General features: G+C 45.4%; 1 protein-coding gene across 9 annotated transcripts in view; it reads left to right on the plus strand.

The window, feature by feature from the left end:
- The window catches only part of BCAS3 (BCAS3 microtubule associated cell migration factor), a 349,601-nt gene that overhangs the window by 330,257 nt on the left and 5,574 nt on the right, over window positions 1–13,770 (plus strand). For 4 of the 9 annotated variants that reach the window (XR_008453135.1, XM_054085099.1, XM_054085100.1 and 1 more), the window contains one exon: window positions 2,621–2,686. The exons of the other annotated variants lie outside the window; for them this stretch is intronic. Coding sequence is in view for 3 of the 4 variants with exons in the window: in XM_054085099.1 (XP_053941074.1) it covers window positions 2,621–2,686 (66 nt within the window). In the remaining variant the exon portion in view is untranslated. The remainder of the gene's footprint in view (window positions 1–2,620; window positions 2,687–13,770) is intronic. 9 annotated transcript variants of the gene reach the window in all.

Raw genomic sequence — 13,770 nt, forward strand, 5'->3', positions numbered from 1 at the left:
CAAATTCATTAGGCTCCAGTCACATAACTAAAGCTGTAGGACAGCAGCGGTGAGCGTGAAACGGTGCGGCTCTGCATCGGCAGCACGAGGAGGAAAGGCGTTCTCAGCCCTGGGGAGTTCCTCCCAGCTTCTCCCTCCTTTGTCCTGGGTGAAAGGTTTAGCTGGATGTTAAATCTACACACAGGTTCAGGCTTGACTTTCATGTGATTTACCAAGTCAAACCCCGTTCCCAGCATTTTCCGAGGTTTATTAGTATAAAGCACATGGCACAGTGACAGACGGGTAGATTTATTCTTTAGGAGGCTAACACAACAGACAGGTTTCCAAGGGTGAATTGTCAATATATAAAATAAATAAATATTCTTCGCTGCTCAGGTTATTTGGTCAGGATAGGCGATACTGCAAACTTCCTTTAGTGATAAATGTGCCACTGCCACTGTCAGACTCCTGGTTTTTTCTGCAAGAAAGAACCGCTGGAGCCTGGGCAGCAGCGGAGGTGCAGGATGGGGCTTTCTGTGTTTGCAGCGTGCGATTCCAGTCCATGCCTGCCTGCTATGTCTTCTCTGTTACAATTTGTTTGGCTGCCTGAATGTTGTACTTCTAGTCATATCTAATTTATTTTGACAAAGCATACCCAAATCCACATTGCTGCAACATTTTACAAGTGGCGGAACTGTTCTGTGGACGTACAAGAGTGGAATTGCTTTTTGTGGGCATGTATCTTTTTTTTTTATTTAATTCAGCATGAAATCCACTACCCTGTGATGGCTCAGTTTACTCTGCAGCTTATGGAGCAAAATAACTTTTTTTCTGTGTCTGCCCTGTCATAGGAATACATATTAACTTGCGGTAAGAGCCTATATTAAAAACTGCAGAGCATCCCACTAATTTTCCATCTCAGAACCAGCGCTTTCTGTCTGAATAGGAACGGAAGCGAGTATGGCACTATCACGGTCGATACATCGCACAAGGTCTGAAAAATTTAAAGCCCATTATAAAGTTTCAGTTAAAAAAAAAAATAAAATGAAACAAAAGCGTGGCTCTTTTTCCTCCAAAACTCCAACTCTGTCAACTACCACCTGCGGAAAGCCAAAGGTGAGGTGCAAAAGCCGCAGAGTGCTCTGTGCTTTCAGAAGAAACTGTCTGGATTCCTTCCAAATTTCATGAACGAATTCATAATGCGATGAAGGAAACTTGTATGTGAAAGCAAACTCTTTAACCTGATTAATGGGATGTAAGTAAGTGTAGCTAATTAGGCGTCCTGTTAGGGAATAGCCCGTACAAAGGCCGGGATCGGCGCTAAGGACAGTTGGGGTCCTGGTTTCCAGGCGAAGCTGCGTGGTTACACCAGCCTGGGCCTAACTTGGGTCTTGACACCCTGGAGCTTTGCAGGGGAATGTTTTTGCAATCTTTATGTGAAATCTGTGGCTTGGAGAGGTGAAGTCACACACTCTGGCGTGCCTGACTCGGGTGGGAAGCATGCACCTCTGCCTAGGGAAGAGGGGTGAGCCGCTGCCCTCTCATCCCATGCAAGGACCATCCTTCCTGGGTTTCTTTCCAAAAGAGAATGTCTGTGGTCACGGGCGGTGTTCAGAGATGAGCAGCCACCCGGATCGATGTGTACATCTTCATTTCAAGAGAAAGATTAGCCCTAGATAGAGTCAGAGCTTAGAAAGGTACCTTTCCATCCCTTCCTCCATCCTCTCTTTCCTTCCTCTTCCTTTTAATTTTTCCAAGATAGTTTTTCCCCTCCTTCTCCTCAATGGGTCTTAATTCTAACATGGGTGTGGGATATAGGAACACACAGCAATTGATTTCCCCTCTGATGAGTGTTTCTGCAAAGAGATTTCTGCGTAGGTTCAGTGCACAATCAGCTCGGGCAGCACACGCGCTGCTGTATCAAATAACACTGATGCTAAAAGCAGCCTTTGAACTTTCAGAATATTCATCCCGGGGTCAGAGATTAAATTACCCCCTTCAAATAAGTTTGAGAGCTCAGTGCAGTTCTTCCTACAAAAGGTTTATTTGGATCAAACATTTAAATGAACGTTCAGGGCTCTTTAGGGGCCACCATTTTTTAAGTGCTGGAGAGGAGGAGCAGCGTTTGCGATACACACATTTTAATGTGGTTTTATGAAATTATTTCTCATGTGCAACATGCAACAACAGCGCAGTCACCTCATGCGGGACACCAAGCACAGCAGTGTGGGCTTCTCATCCTCTGCTGCCCAAGTCATTGTCCCTGGAGCAGCCCCATCCAACAGCCCTGCCAGGGCCAACAAGGGCATTCTTAACTCCCCGACCAAATCTGCCTCACCACCAACCCCTGGGAATTTCTAGTGGAATGTCTTCCAGGTCAAACATTATTTAAAGGGAGCGGGGTGGGACTGAATGTGAATACCACAAATGGTTCTGGTGCGAATTGAGGTTCATTGCAGTTTGTGGAACAGCTTCTGAAGAGAGCTTTAATACCACGAGACAACTCTGACTTTCTGTCATTTGATAAGAAGTTGATCAGCTGCATTTACTTATTATCGGTTGCGGTGTGGGGAGATTCCTTTTCTTTTTCTTATTATTAAATGAAGGCAATTTTTTAAGAAATATTTTATTTTTGATACAGACACAGCCGGTGAAGTAGCAGTAAAAAACATCACCCCAAAGAGGCACATGGCTTTGAAATGCTTTGGTATGTAACATAACTGCATTGTTATCAGGTTCTTAACTTTTGCACAAAGAATATTTCTCCTTGTTCTAAAAGCGAGCCCTCTGTCAGCTTTCAAAGGGTTACATACATAACGTGGTCGTAGGGGAACAAAACAAAAAATATCGAAATATCTCAAATCATTTCACAAATAACATTGTTCTATTTCTCTCCTGAAAAGAACAAGAGTTTCTTTGATTTTTTTTTTTTTTTAACTCAAATTTAGGATTCTGCTGTTCAGAGCAGAGAGGTCACAAGGCCCTAATGTATTTAGCATTGACTGCCCTCTCTTGTAGTGCGTCTATTAGTCAGTAATTTGATTTGTACCTATTCATTTGCAGTCCCTGCAGGAGCTCTGAGCTGGCCCCAAGTATAATTGGTGCTGTCTCTATTTTTACATCATTAGATTAGCCCCGACTCCTGGCCACTTGTTGTCTGCGCTTGTCTGTCCATTTATACAACCTAATGTAACACAAAATTCATTACTGATCACATTACTTTCAACTCTGAAGCCAGCTTTGTGATAAACATTTTGTTAACCCTTTCTTGCCAGCGCACAGACCTGGGGGACAAATGCACTTTCCCTTTGCAGAAAAATCAATATCATAATAAAACAAAGTGCAGTCACATTTCTAGATTTGTCATTTCTCCTGGAGAAAGAAACGGGGAGAAACATATATGAGATGACTAAATGATGTCTGCATCCAGGCATCTCATGCTGCTGTATGTGAAATGAGCTCAGCAGTGTCCTTTCTACTAGAATATAAAGAAGTGACACAAGATAGGACCAGCACTCAATTTAAAACTTAATTTCTTACTCATTGTTCTGCAAGTGTTTTAGCTCTTCTGTGCAGGCTGTAATCGGGTTATGACATTATCGGAACTGGACATTTTTCTTCTAGTGCTTTGTCTCAAAGTAGTTAACAGAGAAATAGCGCCCTTTCTCCTTAGAGATTTGTTATTGTGTTGGGTTTTGGTTTGCTTTGCTTTCATTTGTGGTTTTTCTTCCTAATGATTAAGCAAATTAATTTTCCTACTGCAATGCTCCAGCACTTCACGGGGAAGTGTAAAGCTCTGTTCTGTCTAGCTTGGCCTTGCTCACATTTGCCTGTTTTGCTGAGTACCTCCTAAAGCATTAAGCATTTTGCATCACTGAGGCTTCTGCTATTGATTTCAAGAGGAACAAGAGGAAAGCCATGGTAGGTATTCATTTTGGCCTGATTCTGCAAAGGACGTGAGCATCCTCACCGCTCTGTTTGCAGCATCATGCCCATGAGGTGATGCTTGCTATTCAAAGGAGTGTGTTTTGGTGCATGCAAAAGCTGTTGATTTTTGACGGTTTTCTAAATTCGTTTTCTGTTTGTACAGCTTGGCTTAGAAATCTGTTATTTTGGGTTTTCTAAATATTTAGAAACATTTCTCAATGTTTGTTAAATCTTCCCTTTAAAAGTCCAAGTTCAGGGGCCTGCGCCACACTGAGCGGTCCCACACTGAGCAGGGTGAGGAGCTTAGGCAGCCGTAGAGGATTTTTCCATCTCTAGTTTCTATAATTACGTTGTTATTCCTTTCAGGAGTCTTTGCATGGGATTTTTATGTAGGATAGAACTTATGGCAAGCATATCTCTCCGAGTATGAAAGCCCTCATCTCCCAGCGTTGGAACCAGCACTGGTATTTTTACAGCTGTTTTGTGAGCCAAAACTTGTGGCAGCTGCTAAGGTGGTGGCAGAATAATGACAAGACAGTTCCTCTCCCTCCTCCCAAGCCCAGCAGCCCCAGAGAGCCTTTCTGTGTTTTACTGATTTCTATAGGAGGGATTTTAGGTGTGTGCAGCGTTGCTCCTAAGGCCTGGCTTAGCCAGCGGAAGGCCCACGTCTCTACTCAGCTCAGCTCTGTTGCTGCCTTTGTGCCCCTCGGTCTCTGCTCCAGCTTTGCCATCTGGGCGTCGGGGAGGCCACAGCACCCTGAAATCGCCGTACAACCTTGCGTGATTCCTGTGACCGTCCCGTTGAGGATGCACCGCAGCTTGGGTCACGGCACAGGGTATGCTGAGGGTGCGTGGCCAGCCGTGCCACCACCCTGCTCCCACCCCAGGGTCCCACTGCCAGCCATCACTCAGCCGACACGCTGCTCCCACTTCCACTTGCCTTATAGCGTAGGGCTCCCGGGTATTTTGTATTAACTCTTAGAAAATTAGAGCCTTTTGTTATCTTCAAACAACGTGCGGGCGATTTGCCGGCTCCCCTTCTTGCCCGTGCAGAGCATGGACTTCACGCTGGTGTTAAGGGCATCTGCTGTTCCCGGGATTGTGAAAGGATGGCCCAAGTTATTGCAAAACTCTTACAAGCTTTGCTCTGTCCTCACCAGGGGAAATGGGAGAGGAGGCTGTAGCATGAAAACCAATTTATGCAATGACTTGTTAAGCAGTCAAACTGTTAAATGAACGCTTCTTAGTAGGGAGATACGATGAAATATGAGTCACCAAAGAGCAAAATAGACATTAACATGGCAAAACCCCAGCAATAAATGAAAGGTCAAAAGCTAAAACAATTAAAATACTGCAGCCTGCAGTCCTTTCGGCCGCAAAGATCCCTCTTCCACAGTGGAATCTGCTCTTCATGCTTCAGCATCCGGAGGCACAGGTCCTTTGATGGACTCCCAAAGTGCCACCTCCGCCAGCTCCAAGGGTGTTCTCCCACCCATTCGGATGCCTTATCATTCCCTATCCGTGTACTGTAGTCCGGAGCAATCACCCCTCATCACCTCCATGCGTTTCTCTAACGGAATATCAGAGAAATCGTAACCTGATTTTTCCCATAATCCAGCCTTGCTTTCCACAGTGGAGTCTCAGAATATCAGGGCTTGGGGCGGTATCCACGCTTGGCAGCGATGTCGTTGGCTGTCTGATGATGCTCGTGGTGTGTGTAGTGGAAATGGCCAGGCATAAAGTGGGAAGCGGGGAGAGAGAAGGGGAAAGGGAGATTTTTGGTTGGGGGAGGATTTCCCTGATCAATAGGGAGGGAGAGTCCCTGAAGTGCATCCTGAGGGATCAGAGCTGGTGGCTACCCCGGGAGGAAGCAGTGTCACGGCCAGGTCCCTGGCAATGCTGGGAACAGTTAGTTCTCTTTGAGATATATCTTGTAATTTGTGGTATGAAAAGATTAGCTTTCCTTCCATTCCTAGCCTGTTGTCTCCCCACCATGGATAATATATAAAACAGTAGACTTTTATTCATTAACATTTATGGGAAAATGTTAATATTAAACTGTAAGTGAAAAGCCCTATCTTATTGAATTCTTCTGCTGTGTTATTGGGAACCTAATTACATTTTGCATTTAAATAAAAACCAGATGACGTTCAGGACAGTCAGGCGAGCATTCTGTAAGTGAGAATTTATCTTGCAATCTGGGTAAACAATGTCTCATCATTTAACAGTTATTATAAATAATGGCTTTTTAAGCACTTTGCTGGGAGTTCATATTGGCTCCACGCGGGTTGCACTGAGGGAGAGAGAATTTCAGTGACATCTTCCAGGCATCCGGTGAGGAGGAATCATATCCTGAGCTCACTTCTCAAGCTGCAGCAGTTTTCATCCTCCTCTGTTTATTATTGCTCAATATCGTGTGCACAATCAGCTGACAAAAAAAAAAAAAACCCTATGAGTAAGAAAAATGACAAATCAGTTGGAAGCACTTTGCAAATGGAGAAACCATTCCCTGCTGCTGCCCCGGCAGAAGTGGAAGGTGTTCAGGATGCCTGCGGAGGTTCATGCGAGTGGTTGAAACCTCCAGAGGCATATTCTTTCTATTAAAACGGTGCTGTGTAAAAGTTGTGTGTTCACAAAGAATGAAAAACGATGTTGAGGTGAAAAGTGAAGACAAAAAGATAATAGACCAGCTGCTTTTTTCTGTTTCTGCTGGTGCCCTCTGAAATTACATCAGTGGTAATTATACGTTTAGTAACGCGCAGGCTAATTTAGAAAAAGAGTAAAACTTGTAAAAAATGTAAATAGCTTTTTTCTCCACTTCTGGTGTTTATATTCTGCATTTCATTGCTGTCGCTTCAGACGAGGCAGTGGTCCTTTTGTGGCTAGACGGCTCTTAGTCTTTGCTCCGTGTTCCTCAGCCATAAGCGAGAGCCTCGGAGATTTCTCCAAGGCGTTTCCCATCACAGGCAGGGAGCCGCTTCCCCACAGTCTGTCCCGCAACTGCGGGACGGAGGAATTAGTTTTGCGTGCAGACAGAATAAGCGATAAAAGGATGATTTTTTTTCAAGCATCCATTCACTGTTTTGAAAAGATTCCGAATTCGGGAGTGCCGGCGGCTGGCTGGTGGCGTGTCACCTCCTGACACACCACGAAACCACCCACCCTGTAAAATGGCTGCTCCAGGACATAAACTGTTTACCGCCTTTTTCCATGAGAGGCCTTTCGTCTCATTTTCCAAGACCCTCGCAGCTAAAATACCATCTTTTTTAATTTATTTATTTTTGGTATTTATGTGTTATTTCCTTGGTCCGTGACTTTCTCAGTATCTGCCCGACACATGAACGCTATGTTTACATCAAAAGCTGATGGTGTTGTGAAAGACAAAGGGTCAGTATCACTTCTCATACTGTTTCCAAAGATGTTTTTCCTGGGAAGGCGGCAGGCAGGAAGGTGCCAGCAGGGTCGGCAGCCAGGACCTGCCCCGTTCCCTCTGCTCCGACTCGGTGGCGTGGCGTGGGAGTGAGGAGCGGTGCTGGCTGGGGATGGGGAGCACGTGCAGCATCCTAGTCAGGGTGAGCAGGGTGGAAATGGTGGCAGGTCCCTACCCAGGTACGGAGTGTGCCATGCACTTGTGTGTGGTGCTGTTCCGATTTTCTCCTAAGACAGAGCACAGCATCCTCATGAGCGGCATCTCCCGTCTATTCCCAAGACCGCCGCGCGCATGCCTCGCTGAGCAGCTAGTGCATCGCTGAGGACAGCTTGTCAGGTGGAAACGATCTTTGGAGGCCTTAATCAAACAACGAATTAACATAGCAGACTTCATCTGCGGCGGTGGGTAGGTGAGTTGTACAGGGATGGATCTCTAACCTGAAATGCAGATGGGCTTTTTTCCTTCACTTATGGCTACTTTTATCCGCACCCTTTAAAAAAAAAGACTTTATATCATGCCAGGGTTGTGTTGTTTCTTCAGTTTGTCTTTGGGAAACGTGGCTGGTCGCCCATCAGAATGTGAACGAAGGCTGTGAAAGGCCACAACGTGAAGAACAGGTAGTTATATTAGCTTCACTGCCAGATGCCCACATACGAGGCAGAATCTGCACAGCTTGTGATGATTTAAATTGCCTTTTTTTGTGGGGTGTGGCCAGAGGAACGCCTTGGTTTGCCATTAGGTCTTTTAGATTCACACAAGAGTTATCCTCCGCCACACGTTTGTCCACAGGCTGCAGCTCATTCACAGGTTTGACAGTGCTTGCAAGAGCGTAATTAAAAAGGCAAAGTATCAAAGAATCGATAGTTGGAACGATTTTTAAAGCATGTCTTTTAACATGTGAAAACGCCCAGTTGACTTCTCTCAGCTGCCTTCTGGTTTCATAAGAACGAATGCAAACCGCTGTGCTGAACGACTCCATTAACAAAGGGTCAAATTAAGCTTCAGATGTCATTTTTATCAAAGTTCTTTCGTATTTATGTGTAACATCAGAATTTGGAGCTATATAAATAAGACAGAGTGTATTAAGAGCCTCAAGCAATCCTGCAAGATAGCGAGCCCACAAGGTTGGCCCATTGTTTTTCCAGTTCATACTCAGTCTAGGTAGAGACATGACTTTAACAGTGCTGCTGCGAGCTTTGAGTGCTTTGTGAAATTAGGTCTGCGTTTGGAAAATTGGGCTGCTTGAAGCAGCGACGGCAGCATCATCTTTAAAATAATTGACTAAATAGACCAAATAAGCTGCGTTTGAACTAGGATTCTTTGGATGGGTTTGGAGTTTCTCAGCAACACTAAAACCAACGCCAGGGAAATGAAGGGAGGAGACCTCTGCTCCTTAGACCTCCACCTGAGCTTTTCAGATCTGAGAGCCTTGAACCATTTAGATGAGCAGGCAAGGTCCGCAGCGACATCATTTTGTGAGCTTCAACGAAACTCTTCTGATTTGGACCAGCTGAGCATCTGCTCCCCCCAAACTTTTAACTTTTCCTTTGAATCAAACCCAAATTCCAGTCTGGTCTAGCTTCCTTCTCGGCATCAATCTGCACCGGGGAGACAGCCCAGAGCCTCTCAGTAGCTTTCCTCACTGGCCTGAAAGGCTGGTTCATGTCAGAAGTACTAGAAGTTGTGCCAGAATTACTTTGCTTTGTAATATTATACTTTTAAAATAACTCGGCAATACATTTGTGTCAGAAGCACACAACGCACATATGCGAGATGCACACAGAGGCACACTTCGAGCACAGAGGTTGTCCTCCTCCCGGATTGCCCCATCTTCCTGACTGAGGGTTATTAAGGAGACCAAATAACTGAGAGAGCATCCCAAGAGGCAGGAAAAAAAAACAAAATAGGTCTTAGACATGAAAGAAATGAAGTTTGGAGGGTCAGGCGTGTCTGAAATCCCCCATTCAGCATATTGGTATGGGGCTGCCCAGACCCTGAGGTAATCACCGAGTTTGTGGTTTTGACCTTCAGGCAGCTTTTCCTCACACAGCTTTTTTTTTTTTGCTGGGAGTGTTCCAGACAAGTCTGGGAGAGGAGAGACCCCCAACGCTCCCTGAGTGCTCCCAGTCGTCGTGCTCCTGCGTGGTGTCTTTGCTGCCGCCACCCTCGCCCCAAGATGTGGAGTGGCTGCAGCTCTGGTGGGAAGGGTGATGCTTAGAACCACATGTTGGGTCCAGACCTGCTCTGGATAGAAACGTGGTGGTTTCAGGAACAGGAGCATCGTCTCCAAAACGTCTGAGCAAGATCTGAAGAGTCTGGAGGGCGTAGGATGCAGAGCTGGTAGGTGTTGAGAACATACGTATTACATTGAAATTGTATTTTCCTTTGTGGAGTCACAGGCTGACAGAGGGGTCACTGTTGAGCAATCCGAGGCACTCCCATAACCCTGGGAATGAGAGACCAAACCCAGGAATTTTAATACAGTGTTTTCTCTGCAAATGCTTTTGGTCTGTTATACACAGATGTGCTGCTTGCGTAACTGAAGATGCGAGATAATTCTGCCTGAATACGTTAAAAAACTTGTATACAAACTGAGTTCTACAGGAAAGCGTGTATTATAGAAGGTCTATTATAGGGTTTATAATAGCAACATATTGAAGCTTTCAGGATGGGGTAGGAGGGAATTCTTGAAACCCAAACAGCCATATCTGCATATTCATTTTAAAAACTCTTCAGGAAATCTCGCACGAGGAGTCACAGACTTCCATGATGTGGGTGGGCTGCAGAAGTTGTTTTCTATAAGCACTTGACTATTCTAGCTTTTGAAATTTCACATGCTCACTAAAGCCGGTAACTCATCCTCCTGAAGTGCCATTTATGAAGGGAAGCATCCTAAACCTCTTTACAAAAATATACAGCTCTAGGAAACTTGAGATTATTTTTTAAAAGCACTGCAGTCATTGTGAAAATGCCTATCATGAAGAATATTCTCTCTCTAAATGGTAGTCCTTTATCTAGTGCACTTTTAACCTTCCATAAAATGTTCAGAGTCAAGTCTGGCAAGATGCCGAAGTCTTGGGTCTCTTAGTCCATAGACTCGGGTTGTATGGAGCTTTTGGAGTTCTCTTTTTAAAGGAAAAAAAACAAGCTGCTGGCCCTTTTTTTTTTTTCTTTTCTTCTTGCTAGACAAATTCTTTAGAAGTTCATGCATGAAAATGTTTTGTCCATATCTCAACAATCTCTTCGTGCCTGAAGTAAACCCAGACATTTATGTAAGTTCAGATGTCCTCCCCATTTTGTAAGTGTTAGTTGTTTGGCGTCTTCGCTTTGAAACGAGGCACTAGAAATGAAATTTGCTGTCTCGGAGGGGCTCTGATGTTCAGAAGGCTCAGTCTTCATTCCCCTGGCTATCTCCTGCCTCCTGTACCTCCTCATCTCCTCGCTAGATCCTGCCACCTTTTTTCCAACATGCCAGATTTCATCTCCAAGTGCATGGCATTAATGAACTCTGTGTGGATTCAGCATTAGAGTTACTGTAAGGTACTTTGACAGTAACTAATATTTTACATAGGCCACTGAATTCCGATTTCAGAGAAGTTGTTCAGGCAGTGTTTGCCAGCCTTTTTTACTTTGCAGATTTAATGTAGGTGCTTCTGCAGTGTCTCAACATCTTTTAGGATGCAGCAGGATGAAAGGGTTTTCATACCGGGATTGATTTTCAGTGTTCAGATGCCATAGTGTTACGTTTCCTCATTTGAATTGAGTTTAAAATCTTTTTTTTTTTTTTCAAACTGCTGGTTTAAAGAAAAGGAAAAGAATCATTTTATTAGGAGCAGGTCTATCACAGCCACCCAAAACATCACAGGAGATCAGTCCCCGTGGCTGCCTGCACCGGTTGCCCAACAGGAGGGGAGCTGGCGTGGGTTATTGGCTTTGGTAGGAGCAGGGCTTGGGGCAGAGAGCAGGTTTAATTGACTTTGAAGCATTATCATAATCATACTAACTTGTAAATGTTATAGGAATATATAAAGCTGGGAACCGACTTTCTGTCGGAAAAGAGCAATGTACCAATACGTTTGCCCAGAAATTTCTTCTCGGCCATCTCAAATTAAAAGAAGGTCGGAAAATTAAAAGCTTTAATGAGTCTTTGCCACTTCCATTTCACTACAATTTACTATTAACAATTTTTGCTTATCTGAATAGCCAAGCGCACAGGTTCCCCTGGGGGTGCAGTGCCCCCCTGCCCTCACCACCCGCAGGTCCCTGTGCGGGGCCACAGCCGCCAGCGGGGCTGGAGCCAGCTCCGCAGGTCCTCGCCTCCGAGCGGCCGCCGAGGGTGATGGAGATGGGTTATAATTAGAGCTCCCTCGTTAGCATAATTGCATTTTGTAAAAAAAAAAAAATAATAAAACAGGAAAAACCTATATCTGCTGTAGCAGTAATGCAATTTGTAAGCCTTTGTGTTAGGGGCAGTATTTCTGCATCCCGGTTCAGTTTATGACCTCGTGTCAGCTTTTGAGCCCTTTGCTGCCTTGGGCTGTGCCGTGCCCATCCCAGGCAGCGGCTCCGGCTCCCGTGGGGACCAGTTCTAGTGGTCATAGTAAATGTTCACGCAGAAATAGAGCCAAAAGCGTCCAGCTGAGTTTGGGATGTTGTCTAAACACTGCAAGATGGAGTGTAAAAGTGCGTTGTGGCGTGCAGAGGAGCGGCAGCCACACGTTGGGGGCCAGTGTGAGCTCCCTTCATCGTCATCCCGCTCCCTTCAGCAATCGGTAAAATAAAAATGTTTAACTAATCCATTCACTGGGGAGCAGTGTGTAAATTACAAACAGTTTAAGAGATCCTCAAGACTTCCATTGTGTTAATACAAATTGCCTTTTAGTGTTTGCTTTATATAGGATCCTTTTGAATGAGAATCCAGATGGCAGAAGCTACGTAATTATTATTCATTACAGTTAATAAGTAACACTCAGGAGCCCCAGTCAGCTCTGCAAGTCCCCCGTGATAGGCATTGTGCAAATGTAAGGGTGAAAAATTAGTCGTTGCCGCAGAATGTTGTAGGATTTTGGTTAAAGACAAGAAGGTATGAAGGGCCCTTCCGTGTGGCTGCCCAGGAGCGCAGACCAGGCTGTCATTTTGAGAGCTCTGTCCGCAGGGAGTCTTCTCACTTCTCTGAACGAAGGGAATTATCTTTGATTTTAAAATGAAGCTCTAATTTTGGCCTTTTAGCTGTTCAGTCAAAACCCGGTCCTGGCTGGGCAGAGGTGGTTTTGGTAAGCGGCACCTTGTTGTTCTTCTGGGAAGAACCCAGCACCCGGATCTCGGGGAGGCAGGCGGCCAGGATGCTCCCGCGCCCGCAGCCCCCTCGGCGCATAGTGGTGCCTGAAAAGTTCCCCAAAACAATTGCTGTGAATGACAGAAATGAAATCGAGGAGATTCGAGCCCTGCTGGCCATTACCCCACTTCCTGCATTCCTACTTGTTAATTGCCTAATTCCTAACGAGTCTTCAGGCGTCTGATGGACTTTCCGATGCGTGCTCAGTCCGATGCTTCCTCCCCTCCCCGGCCTCATCCCTCGCCAGAGACCTTGTTCCTTTAAATATGCCATCCTTAAAAATCAGAAATACTCAGCCCAGCAAAAGGAAAAGGGAACTTGACATTAGTTCAGCTTGAAAGGCTTGGTGCTGTGAAAAGTGACTGACGTGTGAAAAGAGGCTACAATTAGTTCTTTCCCCAAGCACTCTCCCATTCAGTCCAGGGTCACTCCTTCAGCGAGCTGCGGCTTTGAGGGTAATGTGTTGTGACAGTTTGAGATGATGAAGAATAATTCTTGTATTCAGAGTTGCTGCCGCTTCCCCGCTGCCCTGACACATCAGCCTGCTGTCATTGTATCATTTATCCCGGCTGCTTCTCCGCCGGGCTGTGCAGGAGCCCGGGCAGCCCTCGGTAGGTAAGAGGAAAGGGTCAGCTCTTCCAGCAAATGATTTTGGAGGATGTTTTGAAACTGTGCTTAACGGGGGAAAGCAAACAGAGAGAAAGGAAAAACCATTAGAAGAAATAATGCACTGGAGATGAGATTTTTGAGTAGACATAAAGGAGATACCACGGCTTCAAGTGGACCACTACAGAGAGAGCACAAATAAGAAAGGCAGCATAATTTATGAGTGTTCCGGGCAAAAGAGGGCTATATAGATTTTCTTGAGGCATTGAATTAATGCGCCCTATAAAATGGTTTCACATTTAAGCTTGGCAGGGCTTTATACCTTTCCAGATTTGATGAGGTCTTTTGACAGCTCGTGGAGCTTTCTGGAATGGAAGGTGCAGCGGCTGGATGGGGATGGCACTGGACCTGAGAGCCCTGGGCTGTCCCCGGAGCAGCTCCTCCTCCCCTCCACCGTGGCAGCCAGCTTAGGGATGCTGGAGAGTGGCTTGGG

This window comes from Cuculus canorus, chromosome 20 (assembly GCF_017976375.1).
Source record: "Cuculus canorus isolate bCucCan1 chromosome 20, bCucCan1.pri, whole genome shotgun sequence".
In the NCBI taxonomy this organism is placed as follows: Eukaryota; Metazoa; Chordata; class Aves; order Cuculiformes; family Cuculidae; genus Cuculus; species Cuculus canorus.